This window comes from Triplophysa rosa, linkage group LG5, assembly GCF_024868665.1.
Source record: "Triplophysa rosa linkage group LG5, Trosa_1v2, whole genome shotgun sequence".
NCBI classification, from domain to species: Eukaryota; Metazoa; Chordata; class Actinopteri; order Cypriniformes; family Nemacheilidae; genus Triplophysa; species Triplophysa rosa.
In genome coordinates, this window is record NC_079894.1 from 15,029,328 (window position 1) to 15,049,745 (window position 20,418).

General features: G+C 37.2%; 1 protein-coding gene across 2 annotated transcripts in view; it reads left to right on the forward strand.

Moving 5' to 3' along the window:
* Positions 1 to 20,418, forward strand: part of st6galnac3 (ST6 (alpha-N-acetyl-neuraminyl-2,3-beta-galactosyl-1,3)-N-acetylgalactosaminide alpha-2,6-sialyltransferase 3) — a 68,440-nt gene that overhangs the window by 30,809 nt on the left and 17,213 nt on the right. For both annotated transcript variants that reach the window (XR_008962913.1, XM_057333003.1), the window contains exon 3: positions 10,441 to 10,850. Coding sequence is in view for 1 of the 2 variants with exons in the window: in XM_057333003.1 (XP_057188986.1) it covers positions 10,441 to 10,850 (410 nt within the window). In the remaining variant the exon portion in view is untranslated. The remainder of the gene's footprint in view (positions 1 to 10,440; positions 10,851 to 20,418) is intronic.

The window sequence follows — 20,418 nt, forward strand, 5'->3', positions numbered from 1 at the left end:
CTTTAATGGAAAAAATGCTATGTTATTTGCTCCAGGCTGCTGGACTAATGTGGTGTATCATTTACTTTCTTTCTTGGGTCCCACAATAGCGTTGCCGATGAGCATTAATGTATTCCAACATCCGAACCTTCCAGCTGCCCAAAGCCCAACCATATCAATTTGCATTTGAAGCAACTTTGCTTTTCTAGCCCTTGGAAACACACATGGATCACTTGTAAATGATCTGCCTGAATAGAGACCATCTCCACAATGCCCCGTGTGCCACACAAACAACAAAATCAGTGTTCTAAAAGCAACTCAGACTTTTTTCCACCTGTCACAAAGCCTTTGGGAGTGAGCGAAGGCTTTTAGCTCTGCAGAAAAACATCCAACATCAATAGGTCCCCTGCCTACCTGCAGGTAACATAAGGCAAAGTGTCAGCGAAATTCGTGCAGTGGTTCCCATGAATCATTCATGGCGTCCCCGAGTTGTGGTCAGAAAGGGTAAGGTTATGGCCTCCTGTCAGGTGACACGTCAGGTGGTTGAGACAGGTTGCTGTGTAAGCTGCCAGTAAAACTTATTGACAAGTTTGGGATTTCTTGTTTATGTGCGCTTGCATGAATGATGACCTCAAATTATTCTGTGTGTGTGTGAATTGGTTTGGCCTTTGAAATTTTTTTTTTAGGAGGAACTGTTCTTTAAAGACCAGCTGAAGTATTTTGAAATATGCACCTTTGTTCGATGGGTGGATGTGATTTTCACTGAAACAGGAAGTTAGGGTGGCACATGCATTTGTCTGTGTTGTCAGAAGTGAAAAACTGTGAGTTTTGAATGCTTATATCTTCCAAATTCAAATTTTGTTAATGTTTTGGAACACAGTATATGTTATTAAAGGGACAGTTCACCCAAAAATGTCTACATTTACTCACCCTCAAGTTGTTGCAAACATTTCTTTGTTCTGATGAACACAGAGAAAGATATTTGAAAGAATGCTTGTAACCAAACACTACCATAGTAGGAACTTTGAAGAATGTAGGAAAGCAAACAGTTCTGGAGTACTTTTGACTACTATTGTTATTTTTCCTGCTATGGTAGTCAATGGTGGCCAAGAACTGTTTGGTTACAAGCATTCTTCCAAATATCTTTCTCCGTGTTCATCAGAACAAAGAATTTTGGTAATTTTGGTAGTTTTTGGAACGATTCGGAACATCTGGAGCAGCGTTTCTCAATGGGGGCGGTACAGCCCCCCAGTGGGCGTTCAGAAAACGTAGGGGGCGATGAAAGCAAGATTTTTGAAAGGGGGGCGTTCAGGTGTTCTTTGGGGGCATTCGCAAGTTTACACCAAATATCCAGGCAAGACAAGATTAAACATTTCCTGAAAAAGATTACGATCTGCATCAGGAGCAGCTAGGGCGCAAACTGTGGTTATAATGTAGCCATGAATGTTTTTGACCACACGCATACACCACGTGATGATTTCAGCCTATCATAGCATGTTCAGCAGTTGAGCGCAACAGTTACCTCCGCTCGTGACGAGCACCCAAAATCCTGCCTCATCACCCTGGACACCACTCGCGGCAGCTGCGTCGGCTTTAACCAATTATTGAAAAACATATCAATAAGTTCTTATTCTCCCCAAGAAGCGAGCACCACATCGACTGTACAAAACGTTTGGACCGCTATGAGAAAAAGCGACAGCTGAGTCCTCACCACATCCTTGCATGTGGAAAAAAAACACTTCAACAGTCCACTAAAAGGCCATGGAGAGTCGAAGTAATTAAATGGGTAATCTTTCTGTTTTGGTAGAACACGAATAAAGGCAACTATTAGCTGTCCTGAAACGTTCTGAAATCCAAACAGTGATTACAGTGAGCGCGAACACAAAATGGCATTCTCTATTAGTGAACGCAGTTCGTTGTGCTGCTGTATAGGCTACATTCAGGTATAAATGTGCTGCTAGTAATGTATGTGTTTGTACAAACATTGCGCCGATTTATGTTTCTGCTGGGTGCTCAAACTGACAACCTCATGTAGGATGTTGGAGGGCTTCATTTTCCTAGAGCAATGCTAGCAAGTTTTTAAAAGTAATGTGTGATAGAACTTTACCACTACCATAGTCATCCGTGAACAGAAAATGTGCATTTTGACATCTTGAGGTGCACAGACTGATGGGCATTCATCACGAGAGAGATTGAAGATCAAACTGCTTTCAAAAAGCTATTGAATCATTCTCGCGGTGCTTTGATGTCATATGCGCGCAGTGCGGCAAACACACCAAAGTACACTGATGTAGTTTCATATACAATTCGGGATCGGCACCTCATCACGTGAGAGCTCTGTCATGTTACATTGACGTCAGCTGACTGAAGGGGCAGATTTAACTTAATAGTGAGAGTGTAAAAATGTGAAACAAATAGGCTACCTACAAATTACTCCATTTGCTGTGGGTAACATCTGCACCTTTCATTGCACATTATATGACAGTTGAGTTTGCATGAAGAGAATTTTGCACATGAAATACTTATTTGTAAGCCTTGGTAAATATTTTCAATAAATTATGTTCACTTCCACTCTAATGACAGCATTTAAAATTAATTACATTTAACTCTATGATGTAGAAATGTTAATGTTAGGCATAAACTCAGTCTAATATATTGTAATCATCTTTGGGTAGGATATTAATTCTCTACTTATCTAATCATCGTCATATCTGAGCCCAAAATGTACTCTGCTTGGACTGTTTCAAGATAATAAAAAATAAATACATCTACAATGTAATATGTGTTTATACTTGTAAGAAGATTGTAATGTTCATATTTGCCTAATTATGAACACAAATTATTAATGACAGACCTTGTATTATACCTCTGATAGAGCACACACTGGCACACACATTTAGGCCTATAAACTTAAAAAAGTGAGGTGAATCCAAGGAGCTTTTTAGGTTTTTATTATGCATTTAGGAGAATATTGAAACTAAGTTCAAACATTCTACTTCACATCGTTTTTGCTCTTTGTAAAAGTACGGTAATATTCCAACCGGCCAATTAAATCTGTTACTTGACTTTCAGAGACATGCTTTTATAATAACAAATAGTTTATTATTACTATTATTACTATGAAGACATTTAGCCCATTATTTTCATGGGGGGCAGTAAGGGACCTGGAAAATAATTAGGGGGTGCTGGCCCAAAAAAGGTTGAGTACCAGTGATCTGGAGGGTGAGTAAATGATGACAGAATTTTTAATTGTCACTTTAAGCCTTACAGAGTCACACTCTTTTCTTTTTGGGCTTCCCCCCCATTATTTTCCATTATTTTCAAACCCGCGTCACTGTAAGCCGACAGCATTTACTATATGTGTCCAGTGCATATTCACTGCAGCTCTGACAACAAAGTCACACTTAAAGCCAAAAGATCTCAAATTTGATTCCATGCAGACTTTAGATGTAAAACAATGGCATGTTTAAATGTCCTTGCAAACATTCCAAAATGCCAGTGTTTTCATTTTTAAAGAAAGCTGCCACATTTTTCAAACATGTTTTCCTTAAAGAGGAGGTGCCACAGTGTTTCTTGCATTCTGACTTCTTTACAATGTTAAATGTGCTGGCTTCTCATGCTTGACATAGTCAACTTGTCAAAAGTTCAGCTGTGTTTGTTTCTTCACTGCATTTCGGCGAGGAATGTTACATAAATGGTGGATATAACGCTGTATTTGCAGATCGGTTGGAACTGATAAATGGAGCGGTCCCAGCGTTAAAAGATGCCTGTCATGAACCGCACACGTTGTTGGCAATCGGAGCGTACGTGCCTAGGGTACACAACACGAACTTCGTGAATCAACAGCTATGCAGGGATAATGCGATTATGTATTGTGTGCTCGTGCTTTAGTTACGCCTCCCCCCCCCCCCACGCGTCTAAGGCTAGCCTGTTTTCTGAAATAATCGTACAGCTGTATCTGTCGTTTTTAAATGTGATCAAACTAAAGACTCTTTGAAGATAAGAACTATGCAATACTACCAATAGGTACTCAAGATTAATATGAGATTGGCAGAAACAGCTTTAAATGTTGAATGAAGACAAAATCTAAACAATTTCTGGTATTTTTGATTGAATGAACTCCCAAGTTAATTTATTCAGGCTTTGGAATATTCTGTGCTGAAGCTGTTTTAGTATGACTCAAAATATTACCCTTTATTCTGGAGTATTTTCGTCCTTCCTGGTGTGTTTGATAGAGTATATCAATATTATCAGCACAGGATTCTGCTCCAACATGACTTCATCTTATCATAGACCATAAATGTGCCTTCACTGACATTTATTTTGACAGAAATATGTGACTTGCCCTTTAACAGAGAGCGATGTTTAGAGTGATAGTCATGCCAAGGACACAGCGCTATAGGCCTACGCTAAAAACCTGTTACCGCTATCAGAGGAATGCCTAATGCAACCCTTCACAAAGTACATGTATATTAAAGAAATACCTATAAATAAAAAATGTTCCATACTCTTTTTCATACAAGGTTATAGCAAACTCTGCTTTCCCAGACTGAAGATTTGTTATGCACAGACAATTTTCCCATTTGCTTCAACTGCCAAATCCTATCCTCTTCTACATGTTTGAACTGATGTGTGACATTCACTTACATATACGCAAGCATAAACTTTGTGTGAATGGCTTTGGTGTCAGGCCAAGTGAATGCACAAAATGCAAAAATAGATACACTTTATATAATTTAAATATATAATTCAATAATGTGCTTAAGCATTCATTGTGTGTGTATCTTGTCCTGTGTGCTGATTCGGGAATCCCTTTTTTGACGTTTTCTTCAAGGATGTAAAATTATGTTATACCATAAGATGGTACTTTCATAAGGTAATTTGTATACATTTTTATAAATCAGCTTTCCTGTGGCTCAGGAAATCTTTTCTGCACGCTGTCAAAAAGAACCACAGGGTTTGTTTTGACAGTTGAATCAGGACTAGTTTTTAGTTTTATGTTAACTGTAGTTTGACTGCTGATTGTTGACTGTAGGCGCATCAGGTTGTTGAAGAGGCAGGCAGCATTAATTCTGTGCTCATTATTCTGTGCTGCTGTGTGCATTAAAAGAAGCTGAAAATGATAGTTTTTTAGGGGCTACTGCAGTGGTCTGAGCTATTGTATTCCATCTATGATTTGAATACCAGATGAATTCTGTCTCTCTCACGCTCTCATCTTTTGTCTGTCAGTGTTTTATGCACTATGAGGGAATTAAATAGTATGGTAATTATAGTACACCGTGCCATTTTATTTCAATAAATTTGACAAGCTTGCACAAAGTGTCCTTTTAAAAAGCCCATCATTTATTCACAGAATATATTTGGGTAAACCTCACCAACTGATTAGAATTCTGTAATGCAAAACATTTGTTTATGCAATTACTCTTATGTAACACCGTGTCTACACCGGACGCAACCGACGCGATGGGACATGACAAAAGACATTAGAAACGCATTAGAACCCATTATCATTTTACATTTTGTCCACACTGGATGCGGCGCAACAAGCATGTTGTTATGTCGCGTCCAATGTAGACACGGTGTAATATGGCACTGAACAAAAAACTAGGACAACTGTGCTTGTTTCTTAAATCACCCTCACCATTTATTTTAACACATGCATTGGTCTGCTTTGTAACTGCAGTAACCGTAGTCGGTGCTGTTTGTGTTTGGTTCTTTTCTTTCTGTTATGACCTTCTTTCAGTCTCTTTTTACATATCCAAAGGTGGTGAACTCTGCATGGGGCTTTGGATCAAAACAGACAATTAATGCATGAAGCCCAGGCACCATTAAACCGACCAATGAACCGTGTGCCGAAACATTAGGCACAAGCTGTGCTGTCTTTTTGTGCTTTTTTATACTGTTTTACTTCATCCTCTCACAGAGAGAAAGGACAAACCTATACAAAAATACAAACACACTTTATGAGGAGTCTTTTTATATATTTTAGTTAATATAATAGTATTGTTGCACACTATATCATGCTGCACATTTGTCTGTCTGTTATACTCCCCAAAAGGTCAGATGTTTGACTATGTTCGTTTTATGGTCCTGTGGACATGTTGTCTTTGTTATTCTGTCAGTATTGGCATGTGAAATCCAGACATAGTCCAGATGCTCCCAAATGCTTTAATAGCTGCCGACTCAATGACAGTGTGTTCCTGGTCCAGCCAGCCAATCGATTTGTGTAGATCAGTGTGAAGGCTGCACTGATATGTCTCTCAATCTGAAACTAAAAGATTTGTGGCTGTGCAGGTAGGAAGAATCAGACATGTGAATAATAATGTAGTGGCAATGGTGCACCAGTCAGAATAAAATTAAGAGTGTTATTTAAATTCAATTCCAAAAGGAAGTAGAATTTAAATGTAAAGTTTTACAATTATTCATTTGTTTTTGTATAGATGGTTTCAGCGTCCGGTCTGTGCTTGGCTATCGGTCTGGCTAGTGGCTAGTACTCCAAACTATTTCAATGCAGTCTGTCCCAGTATGCTTTTTGCATCCTCATGGAATTCAATGGAGGCCTGTGTTGTTTGGTTACCAACATTCTTCAAAATAGCTTAGTTTGTGTTCTGCAGAAGACAAAAAGTCATATTTAGTTTAACCCCCACAACCACTTTGCTTTCATAGAGAAATATCAATATCAACAAGTTTCAAGAAGTCAGCGCTCTAGAAATCCATCACTTGCCATCTAGGTGTCTTCCTGGTGTCTCTCTCACCTCACTGACAATAGTAGCAATGACTCTGTGGTCACCTTATCAGATATTTGTGCCCAAAACTGATGTGACTACTGTAACATTTAAAGAGGCGTAACTCAAATTGCTTCCTAATTGTTACTGATCAGCTGGTCAGTCATAAGCTATTGATCGGTTCCCTCTGCCATGATCCAGCCTGGAGCAGGAGTAATTTGTGCTCAGATTTGCAGATCGGCCAAGCAGGGCAAACATGCTTTAATTTGTTAGGGCAATCTCAGCATCCCTTTGGTATTCTATGTGAATAAATAGAAAGAGCAGGGTGATAGATTTAATGCCAAGGGGCTGATGATTAGTCATTACATTGCCGGTTAGTAGAGGGAAGTGTTTAAGGGTTCTGTGTCTCAGCTCACAGAAACCTATATTTCACTCTTATTCTCACAACTACTTTCTCACATTTTTATTTTTGAAGGTATAGCTTTAAAGCAGATGAACGGGCATGATGTCTTTTAAAAGGTTTATTCTTGGATTGATGGTTCAGGCGGGTGTACACATAAGACATTTGTTTTTGTCTGTACATTAGCTTATTTCCTCCAAAATGTAAACACTGTTGCTCTGTAGTGCTATCAATACATTGCTTTGTTTGTACATCCCCGTACTGCAATGATGTGAGTTTGGGGCAAGATTATCTGTTTGGCTTCCCAATGGCAGACAGGGGAATGATGAGGAAAACTGTAATTATTTTGGCAGTTTGGTGCTACTGGTGGAGCACAACTTCGTGTTTAATATTCATTCTTTTAATGTAACTTCATGCATAACACACGTTTAATATAATCAGGATGTTAATTACATTAAAAATTCTGCTTGTTAAAATTCACACATCCTGAATTTGTTCTTCTTAGCTGATAAAGAACATACCTGTTGGCCCTGTCTGTGAAATCCAGGATGAATTCTCATAATCTTATTATGAGATTAAGAACATCAAAGTAGGCAAAAATGAAAAAACAAACAAAAAAACAGGTAATGTGTGTTTAGCGCTGTACAGGATAGATTATATGATTTCGGTATACAGTACTTAGATGTTTATTTAAACTAAACTTAATGACTTTATTGACACTATTATTTTGCACTAAAAAAACACTTTAACATTGATTGCAATAATTGACGATTCAGTCAACACTCTTAAAGCAACAACGAGCCGTTTTGGTGTATGGTTCACCCATGTGGTTGATAAGTGCAATTTTCTGTTATCAATGTCGTAAATACTGTCGCTGTATAAATTCCACTTGGGCAGCGCAATACACGTGAATTTGTTGACTAAGCAGAAATCGCTGTTACATCATGTCACTTCGTAAACTGTGCATGTACTAAAGCACTCTTTTGGCTCCTGCGGGGTATACTACTGGGCTATACTAATAGCTCAAACTAGATTCTGAGGTAGCAGCTGGTTGTTAGCCATTAGCACATAGCGTGCTAGCTCCATAGCAGCTAACTTGCTAACGTTAGTTACATAACACATTTGCAGTCACCCAAAACACAACGCATGGACTTGAATGTGTTTAGTAACCACTGCAAATCATTTTCTGTAGTTATATTTTCGGAAACACACTCGCGACCAGATGTTGTGCTTTGTGTAATAGGTGCAATCAATAACTTACACTCAACTCGCTATTGGAATAGTGCCTAGCATAGTAACTATAGATCCCGATAACATTAGTCTACGTGCATGAACTAAGGAATCAGCGACTTTTGACCATAAAACATTTATTGTGGTTTGGTAGTCATCTTTTACAAGCTTAACACTAAATTCATGACGAGGCTCGATCATGCTACGTAAGCTATTGAGACCCGGTAACATTACATTATCTGTAGTCTACCTTGCGGTTATAAATTGTGAACCAGTAACCTTAGTGCGGCAATAAACAACCTGAGCACAGCCTAATAACTAATACGCTCAAAAGTACAGGACAGTAAGAAAAAAATGTACATATAAGACTTTCAAATCCAGTAGCAGGAAGGCTAACGTTAGGTCTCCATCCGTTTTGCAACCCGTTGCCTCTTGCAGCTCGCCTCACCGAGTGTAAGTCTGTCAGATATTGATTCATGTTTGGGCTCGTGTCCGATCACTCTCTCTCTTTTCCTCTTTTGTTTTTTTTGCTGGTTCTGCCATGGTGATGGTTTGGAGACTTGCGGTGAACTAGATCATTTCGTCTTATTGTTAGATGTTTGCTAACTTCACCCAGGCTATGAGAAAAACCGTATGCCATAAAGCAGGTGATGGGCGAGGCTTGTGTACCTACCCGCGTACCAAAGTTACAAGTGTGATTTCAGCCAATAGAGGGCTGCTTAGGTAGCAGCGGCAGTAAAATTCGTCCAGTTAAGGGTTGTCCTACCACTAAAATAATTTTTGAGAGATTATTTTAAGGTCGAAAAACGGCTCGTTGTTGCTTTAAAAATAAAGGTGCTTAAAAGGTTATTCACAGCGATACCACAGAAGAACCATTTTTGGTTCCACAAAGAACCATTCAGTAAAAGGTTCTTTAAAGAACCATCCCTTTCGTACTTTTTTATAATATGAAGAACCTTTTTTCGCCACAAAGAACCTTTTTTGAAACAGAAAGGTTCTTCGGATGTTAAAGGTTCTTTATGGAACCTAAAGGAACCAGCCTAAAAGAACCCATGTAACACCCCTCCTGATTTCACTTCACTGGCTGCCAGTTGCCGTCCGCATCAAGTTTAAATCTCTGACACTGGCCTTCACAACGATAACGGCAAATTTGCCCATTTACCTTAACTCACTGCTCCAGGTCTACATCTCGTCCCATCATCTTCGGTCTGAAAATGAGCGACGCCTGGTTGTTCCATCACAGCGAGGCACCAAATCGCTTGCAAAAACCTTTACTCATTCGGTTCCCCTGTGGTGGAATGAACTGCCAGCCTCCACCCGAACTGCAGCATCCTTCACAACTTCAAAAAACAACTCAAAACATACCTGTTCCGCATTTATTTGACTAACTGTCTGACTGTCTGTCCAAAAAAAAAAATTATTGTTGTTCATTCTCTACTTTGCTTACTCCAGCTTTAATCCTCCTAGTAGCATGGCCTTGTAAACTAACGGTACTGTTTAGCGTGTTGACAAAATGTTTATACTGTATGCTTTCCTACTTGTAAGTCGCTTTGGATAAAAGCGTCTGCCAAATGAATAAATGTAAAATGTAAAGGTTCTTCTATGGCATCAAAGAACCTTTTGAAGCACCTTTTTTAAGAGTGTAGCTGGGTTTTCACAGGCAGGGTCACAAATTAGCGGTGCAGTGTTGGCTTGCTCACCGGGAGACTGCATTTATTTATTTATTATTTATTTATTAGATATTATTTATTATAATGATCTTGCTTGGTCTATAAACACCATGCACTGTGCTGTGTTTTACCTTTCTGTGTTTTTCTTATTTGCTCCTGTAAAGCTGCTTTGGAACAATGCACATTGTGAAAAGCGCTATATAAATAAAATAAAATTGAATTGAATTGAATTGATACAATAAAATCTCTTTATCCCCATTTTACATTTCCTACAGTGCATCTTTCAGTCGTGTTCAGCAGAAGCAGCATCGTGATATTAGGCTTTCATTATCTATATTGTGTACTTATCTGATTTCTGAGTCATAAAAGATCAAAGCTGCTACAGCGTAAATCCGTTTCTAATGCTCATTAGGCAAAATTCTCTTCTCTCCTCCAGCCATTGAAGCTCCATTGTGAGGTTTGCAGTATAGTGTCCAGCTCTGGACAGATGTTGGACCGTGAAGCTGGGCCTGACATCGACCAGTCTTCGTGCATATGGAGGATGAACAATGCACCCACGCGTGGCTTCGAGAGGGACGTGGGCCACAGGACGGACCTGAGGGTGGTGTCGCACACCAGTGTTCCTCTGCTAATCCAAAAGCCCCAGCACTTCTTTGGTCAGGGGAATGAGACCGTCTATGTGGTGTGGGGACCCTTTCGCAACATGCGTCAGGATGGCAAGGGAATTGTGTACAACATGCTGAAGCAGGCTGTGGAAAACTACCCGCATGCTCGAATTTATGTCACCACGGAGGAGCGCATGAATTACTGCGACACTGTATTTAAAAAGGAGACTGGGAAAGACAGGTAAGAGCATGTTGGTAATCCTGTAGCATGTTTGGGATGTAATGTACTGTAAATATAGAGTCAGAAGTTAATCTGACTTGGATTCCGAATGTTATCATGTTATGTGTAAATCATATTATGTAACTGCATAACATTAAGCACACACATTTACAGAGAGTGGCAAGCAACTGTGCTCAGAGACATTAAAAATGTCTGCCTTTATCCCAAAGATCATATCATATACTGTATTTGTGCCTATATACAGTATGATATGCTACACAAGCTCAATTTCACACATTGTACGTTCTGAAATGCAGTTTATACAAAAGCATGGCTTTTAAAGGCACAGACATTGGAAAGTAACTCTTATCTAATTGAGGTTTTCAAACGGGATTCCCTAAAACAAATCTGCCATCAGTCAGAAAAAATGGGTTGTTTCGCTATTAACTAGAATGCTAAAATTGTCAAAATGCTCAAACCACCTATTTTTTCATAAGCTGTATTGATAATGCCATGTTAACTTTGTAAGGGAATCAACCTATGAATCAACTTTTTTTATTCCCATAAGAAAGAGAAATCACAAACGGGTTCTTTTTAATATCTACACTTCTAATCAAATTGAACCAAATCCAGATTATTTTACCTATATATTTCATTTTATTGACACTGCGCAAGATGTAAACACTGGTTGAGAAGCACTCCTTAAAAAAATAACCATGTTTTTTTGTGGTAAAAGTCTAGTAACCATGTTTTTTTGGTGAATTTATTACTACTGGCAAAACCATGGTTTTACCATAGTAACCATGTTTGTTTTTTGTTTTAAACCATGGTTAATTTTGGGTTTCAGATTTTATTTTTTATTTTTTGAGATATATCATAAAATCTTACAGATATTTGTTCATTTTAATTTGGTTATAAATGTTCTGTTGGTCACTTTTTGTTTAAACGTTGTAGTATTAATGAACTGAAACAGGAAGTTCTTCTGGACCAGCAGTGTGGTCTATGCCTGCATACTCTTCATGTACAATTGTCTCATTTGTTGCTGTGCACAGGTATGTTATTTCTCCTAAGCAATTTTAGGAGAAACATCACAGTTTGAGTTGATACTGAAATTAAACACAACAGAGAACATTTCAGAGTTATTATAGTTTTGTTTTTAGATTGATTCATATTTTAAATTAGCTTTGATCTTTAGATTTTTTTATGTTAATTGAGTTTTTTGGATTTAGCAATTTTTGGATGCTTTTATCGTTTTATAATTTGTTTATTTTTTAAGTTGCTATATAAGATATTAATGAATTTTTATTTTAGTTTTATTTTAGTTTTTGTTTATTATTATCATTTTAGTGCTTTAAACGTATTTCAGTTTATTTCTAAGGCATTTCAATTTTTCATTTAGGTTAAGTTTTTTCAATAATTTTTATGTCAATATTTGATTTGATTTCAATGAACAGAAATATTTTCAAAGTTTTAATGTTAGTAAACTTTAATAACCTTTAGAACTGCATCATACAGTATATCCCGAGCTATGAAAGAGCAACCTCTGAGGACTAACATTTTCTCTAGATTTGATAAAAAAAAACACACAAAAAAACACTTTACAATTAGGTGCTATTTGTTAACAATTAGTTAATGTATTAGCGAACTTGAACTAATAATGAACAATACTTCTACAGCATTTATTAATATTAATTCATTTTAATTTCAGCATTTACTAATTCATTATTAAAATCAAATGTCACTGTTAACATTAGTTAATGCCCCATGAACTAACATGAAAAACTGTATAGACATTACTAACATTAACAAGTATTATTAAATGCTGAAACACTAAATGCGTTTACTAATGTTAACTAATAGCACCTTATTGTAAAGTGTTACCAAAAAATGTAACGTCTAACTTTGTGTCCACCTATCACAGTACCTTTTAGATGATGCTTCTGTGCCTATATAACAGTCATTAATCATGATCTAAAACCAGTTTGCACTTTGTTTCTTATACGCAATAGAAGTATAAAAGTAGTAATTTTACTTTGATACAGTAACTCAGTATTCTAAAGAAGGAAGAGCAGCCAAAATCTTCATCGTGTTGTCGTCAAAATCCCAGCAGTAGCAAAGGTGAGATGTCGTCATAGGAAATCAATGGACTCTCAAGGTTATTTGAGTTCTGAAGAGCACTCACTGTGTGCTAATGAGTCTGGCGCAGTGTGCAGTCATAGCGCGGGAATTAATCAGCTGTTGATATTACATATTACACTCATCAGACCATAACATAAAACCCTCATGAATGTTTCATTTGAAGATGAGCTCTCACCGAGACAGCAGGTTCACTGTTGCTCTCCGAAAATTATCCCAGAAATCTCTCTCTCACGAAGAGGCTTAAATTACATTAGATCAGTCCGACTGAAGCTCCGCGATAGTTCTGCCTTTCAAGACTAATCCCCAAATGATAGCGCTAATGCTGTTGTGTTATAGCACCGATAAAATATATTCTTAAGGGGGGCTGGAGAGAGGATTATCTTTTATCCATCATCCAACTCCTCTAGAACAAAAGTGAGCTGGTCGTGATGTCCTGCCGTTTGTATATCCAGTCGAGGAGATGCGAGCATTTACTGCATAGGGAAAATCAGAGTGTGTTTTAGTGTATGGCCATGAACAGATGTGTGTGTAATATCTGTAATAAATCAGCCGTAATAGAGCAGATCGGCATGTCAGGAAACATTTGGCAACAAAGCCGTAGTTTTGCCTCACTTACAGTTAACACCTGGGATTGGACCTCGTACTTGGGAGGCATTAAATTGTTACTAATGTAGTATAAAATCACAGCAGCAGATTGTTGCACACTGCAAAAGCTTGATGTGTTTGTATGGATGTGATTTTGTGCATTATGTTGTACACTTATTCATTAGCCAGACGCTTATATCTAAAAGTAAGTGACTTACAGTTATAGTTTAATTCAAGTATGGCCTTAGTGTATCATGCATCCAACAGAGATGAAGTAGAGTACCTTTAGCATACTGCAGCTCAAGAGAACTCATTTCCCACTGGCGTTCCGATGTTGCACCAATTTCACGCTTTGGTTATGTTCAAATTCTGCTGGGAGGCATTCAATATAGTAATATGTAAACGCATGGTAAAGATTCATTGTTTTTTACTGTTGCAACATACGTATGACTTAAGAGGCCGAGTTTTTTTTTTAGGTCTACCCAGATTGTAACGAGTTTGTGAATGTTTCACAGTGGAATGTAATATATAAGGAGTTTTGCATTTTAGTGTATCAGTTTCTTTCTGCAGCATGTACGGTCTAATGGTACTAAATTCAGATTCAGTATTATGTTTCAGCCATTAACAAATTAGTTCCTCTCTAAAAGGTTTGAAAACTGATCCAGGCCTTGGTCGTGCCCAAATAAAGCCATTAAACTGACTTTGCATCAAACTTAGTTAGTGGTGCTTGGTTTGGAAAGCCCAAATTATATATGAAATTATGAGGGTTGTTGAGGGAGATGGATGTGCTGTTACTTTTCTTCAGTAAGTGGTCAGACTCACCCCCTGGCAGATGATCAAAATGATTTATAGATTATTTAATCTTTATATTTTCTACATTCAAATGCATGTGGGTTCATTGTTAATAAATCAATGTTAATAAATGCTTTTCATTCAGGTGCTATTGACAGAAATGCAATATAATATACATAACTATGTCTTCAGAGGTGTATAAAGATCTAACATAATGAAGCGTTATGTTTTTAGAAGGAGCTGTTTCTATCTACATACAGCACGGGTCCCCTTGCATGGAATTCACCATGTCGTTTCTACAGTAGCCCTAAACGGACAAACTGCTCTACAGAGTGCGTTTTGTAAATACGTTATTTCCTTCAGCAAAGAAGGGAAAGTGTGACGACATCTTTGTCCTGTGTCAGCCACTGTTGTGCTTTGAAAGGGTGAGGGGTTAGCAGTGGAGTGAGCCGTTGGTTGCAATGCCCCTAAAATCTCCACATTGCTCCTGTAAGTGCATTAGACGGCATTTATACTAGTGCGTTTTCCATTAAAAACACATAAGTCTTGCTACAGTTACGCCTGGCGTTTACACTACTCCGGAGTTTTCGAACCCCGAAAACTATGGGATTACTTTTGTGTCAATAAAAATTAACGCAAACTTAAAAACACGAACAAAAATATACAATGAGAAAGAAAAAAAAACACTTTGATAATGAAATCAATAAACTCAATTGCAAGAATGTGACATGATTTTCAAATAAACTGCTATTTTTCTTAACAATTTTCTAAGTTTCATTTTTGCAAATAATAGTTTTGAATAGATTTTAGATTAGCCTTAGTCATTAGCCATTTTTAAATAGCTAGATTTTTCATTTGCGCTTTTCGAGTTTTCGTTTACGCATCTCAAGTTTTCGTTCGCCTCTCTGGCACAAATCTCACGTGTAGGCGGGATTTATGGCCGCTTTACCCTGATTGGCTAGTGAGTTTTTGATTGATAGCTCCCTGACAAGGAAGTCGATACTGAAGACAGTACAGTGCAACGAATTTTAGAGAACAATCTGCATGCTGTTATCTTTATTGTTTGTACTTAAAACTACTTTCTTATTTAGTTAGTATATTAGTAATTGGTATTTGAAGTTGGTAAATCATGCGCGGTGTGGATCCAAGCATCAGGTAAATGAATGTAATTTAGATAATAAAGAAAATCGCTAAGTTTTATTCCTGTACAGTAGCAATTCTGTCTTTACTTAGCTCGTTCATTGAGTGCTTTATATTTTTTGTCAGGTATTATTTTATGGACTATTAAGATTATTTTCTAAAAAGGAACGAACAACTTGCATTATAACATCCAATAAAGACACGTTACAGATTATTGGGTTGTGAGAAATTAACGTGCTAAATGAAAACATTGCTGCATAGTTACTGTACAGAGATTAAAACTTTTAGCGATTTTATTATCTCGGTTACACAAATGTACCTGAATACATAAATACATAAATGTATTTTTCTTTTTAAACTCATTGTGAATGTACAGTATTATACCCCTTTCTTTATATTCACAGAAAGTACACCTCATAAAACAGTACCAATACATTCAAATGACATTTTTTTTAAATGCTACAACAAAACAAATTCATAAGGTGACACAATTAGAGGCCTTTAGAATGTTTTATTAATTTAGTCTGCCTCTTGCAAACAACCATTTCATTATGTATTTACACACCTACATAAAACAGGTTAAAGAAAAGCAGAAGAGAGACTTCTTAAAATATAAACAAACATTTAAAGATAAAAACAATACATAAAATGCCACCACGATTATAATCTATAAATAATAAATATGAACTGGAAGCATAACACTTTATTGTATATCTCCTCAAAACTCACTAGGCATCTCATTTTCCTGATATCATTGTAATTATAAATTATAGACTGCTGTCTTGAAGGCCTCTAAACCCATGTAAAGTTGCATGTGAATATGGCTAGCTATCCTGTCTTTACTCGACGTTGGCTTGTTGTTACGGCGTGATAGAGCCTGGAAGCGTGTCCCACTTTTAAATGCGTGAAAGTTGGCAACCCTGCTAATATACTAACAAAATAAAGTAATTTAAGTACAAACACTAAAACAATACAATGCAGAAAACCGCAAACAGATTGCTCTCTAATCCGCTGCACTGTCTTCAGTATCGACTTCCTGGTCAAGGAGCTGTCAATCCAAATCTCACTAACCAATGAGAGTAAAGTGGCCATAAATCCCGCCCACAAGTGAGATTTGTGCCAGAAAGGCGAACGAAAACTCGGAAAGCGCAAATTAAAAATCTAGCAGCGAATTCAAAACTATTATTTGCAAAAACGAAACTTCGAAAATTGTTAAGAAAAATAGCAGTTTATTTGAAAATCATGTCACATTCTTGCAATTGAGTTTATTGTCTTCATTATCAAAGTGTTTTTTTTCTTTCTCGTATATTTTTGTTCGTTTTTTTAAAGTTTGCGTTCATTTTTATTGACACAAAAGTAAACCCATACGTACACAGATCGACACGGTGACATTACAGCAACGCGAGAGAGAATCAAGAGCCGTATGCTTTTAAGTCATGCTCTCAGTACTGCGATGTCATCCGGCGCAACACAGACCGATCGACGGATGACATCGAACAAGTCAAACATGCCTAATATGGATTGCCTCATCTAACGTTATCCAAGCGAAGACGTCCTTGCTTTTCCTCGCCATCATGTTCACTTTGTACTGGCCGGTCTGTGACTAGTAACCAACTGTCATCAACAACCAACTTTTGTATGCTCATACAACTGTTTACATTTATTTGCGCATGCCCAGCGAGTCTCAATGGTCATGTTACATGCGTTTTCAGTAGTGTAGTGTAAACGCAAATTTTTTCTAAAACACGTGGAAACAGCAGTATAAACGAGGATTGTTTTCGTTTTAAAACACAGTTTTCGTACGACAGCGGGGTAATCTAAACACCATCTTAGTTTATATGCAGTTAGGCAAAAAGGCAAAATAAAAAATTACATTGTTTTTTTGAGAAAATGTCAAATGACAACTAGTCACAAGACAAATAACAACCAATGTGACTTGAAGTGATCAACATGTTGCCATATTTGAATTTAGTTTGTTTTGATTGTAGTTTAGTGCATAGGCTCAAACTATTATTTTACTTTGCACAAAATCTTTTCGTATCGTTTTACTTCAGAAGACGTTTAATAACCCACTGGAGTTCTTTGGATATACATGTGCATGCTCCTGCTAATGCTTTGACATAAAAACTGGACATTTTTTCATTAAATGTGAAAGTTTTTTTGTTGTGCATGAAAATGCAAACACTTAACACATGAATCCAGTTTTGATTTCTGTTAAACAAATGGCTGTCAAAAAGACGAAACCCTAAGAGTACATCCAAATTTCTGTCTCATTAGATTGGTGCGATCCATCAATCAGGCAGCGGTGTGAACCAGCAGGGGAAATGAATGAAAGACAGTCCAATATTCTTAGTGTCAGACGTCAGCCTATCAGCCTGCGATCAGCAGTGCTCTTTCACATACTGCATGTGCGAGACAGCACGTGATGAATTGAAGGTTAAGGATTTCTGGAGGATGATTGTGGTTATGGGATGATTGTAGTGTGTTTATTCTTATACACAGTTAACTGAAAATAAGACCCGTGCTGAGCTTCATGACAACAAAGTTGCTCTCATGCACAACTTTATGTACAATCAGAGCCTAAAATCTAAACTTAGAACTTTCCTTCAGGAAATGTAAATAGCTGTTTAAAATAAAGACATCTTTGTTTGTCTTCTGAAGCACAGTGGTAAAGGAGTGCTTGTTATTGCGAGTTAAAGCTATAATTATAGCAGACCATACCAGAGCTACATAATTATACTATCTGATTCATTGCTCCCATGTTCTGGTCTACCTCTATAAACAGGACACATGCTCATTTGGTGGCAGGACATCAGACGAGTTTCATCACCAATGACACAAACCTCTGTACTGATAACTACACAGTCCTCTGACTCACTAATCCAAGCAATTAAAAATTCGTTTTTCTCAAATTGTGCTGTGGTTGATTAAGATCTCTTGGTTTTAAATAGAGTGAAAATTAAACATCCTTTATCAGCTTAACTAGAGTTGGAGCTGACCGTTTTTCTCTACTTTCTTTTTACCTTTGCTCTGACCTTTCTCTCTCGCTTCTTTTTTCATTTTGTCGGTCTTTCCAAATTTCCTTCAAGGTAATGCATAAACATGTTTACAGTCTGTGTGTCTGTACCTGACCAGTGTGTGATGCCCAGCCGAATCTTTTATCTTAAATGTCGCACCTTTACCGGTTCTCTGTTGTCCTGTGTGTGTATTGGGGGGTGGCCTGGTAAGCTATGTACTGATAGCAGAAGACAGGCCTCCTAAATCACACTGTCACATTAGCTTGTTGGTACCACTGCCACGATAGTTCTGTTGACCTCTAGGCTGACACACGCACAATGTTAAGTCACTGCAGATACACTCTTAGAAAAATGCTACAAAAGGTATACAGCGATGCCATAAAAGAATGATTTTCAGTTTCTCAAAGAACCATTCACTCAAAGGTTATTGCGCATTTTTTTTATAGTGTAAAGAACCTTTTCCACTACAAAGACTCTTGTGAGACAAAGAAAGGTTTTTTAAGGAACCATTCAGGAAAAATGGTTCTTGTACGGCATAGTGAAGCACCTTCTTTGACAGTGTATTAATAATCTAAGACTCGACTTTGTGAATTGCACTTTGCTTTTTAACCATATCACCTCCATATTTTATTTTTTGTAATAAATGAAAATTGAATTTGTTACACTTATGGGCATACCTGTATTTTACTGACATTTTCTGCAGATGTTGCCTCTGTTAATATAAAATGTGTTATTTTATGCTAAAACATATTATTATAATAAAAGTATGAATCTTCTCAGGTATGAACGATTATACATTTTCAAAACCAGTATTATTTGACTGCAATAAGAAGACACGAGAGGTTCTACGTTGTACAAGACCCCAATATTTAATACATTATCATTTTAATAATTAATACAATTAGAAACTAAACTATACATTGGTCAGTAACCTATACCTGCAAACCTATAATGGCAAGACAAATAGACAACATAAATGTAAGATTCAACTGATGTGCAGTCACAGTAAAACATCTTTTTTTGGCAACAATTCCAGATGAGGCTCACTATCCATTTTATCATCGTTATTTTACAGGTGGCATTAAATTGCAATTCAATTGGAAGATTCTTACAACTCCTATCAACAGTTGTCAAATAGTCACAAGAGCGCCTCGGGAAAGCATTGGTAGTCAGCCTTTCTGTGTGTAATTCAATCAGATCCCTTCGCCAACTATATTACCGGCTGCACCTGCACATCACGTAAGATAATGTGACAAATGTCATTAGGGATAATGAGATCTGATGACTGTTTGATTGGAATTAATCTGACTAAATACACTTTGTGTTTAAATACACCGAGTGGACTTTTTAAAAGCCCAGATAGACCATGTGCACAGTTACCTTTTATTAATTAACAGTGACAGTTGCTAATGATTCATAAGTTTACTTTATAATACGTCTGCTGTAAGCAAAAGCATGGAGGTGTGTTTAAATTACACCTATAAATAGAGAATTAGATGAGAATACGGCAGAGCTCGCCAGCTGCATTAAATCTCCTCAATTAAAAAACCCATATGGTTCCACTGATGTATTTTAAAATCCAAAGCTTATAAAGAGTAATTGATACAGTAGCTAGACTCATCTGAAGCATGTTCTAGTTGATGATATGTAACCACAGTCAAATGTACAAAGACTGGTTTATTAATACCATAAAAATCTCTTAAATCTGCCCCGGCAATAGCTTTGACCCCTATTTCAACTGTAATCCCCTATTTCATACTGGAAGGAAACACAAAAGTATTCATTTATATTACTTCTACAGCTTACACTTTGCATTCGGAATGCTCTTGGAGGATTTTTAAGATGTGTTTATCTTTTCATTTTATTTTTGCTTTTGTTGTTTTGCTTGGTTGCGCATAAATCGCTCTGCATAATTT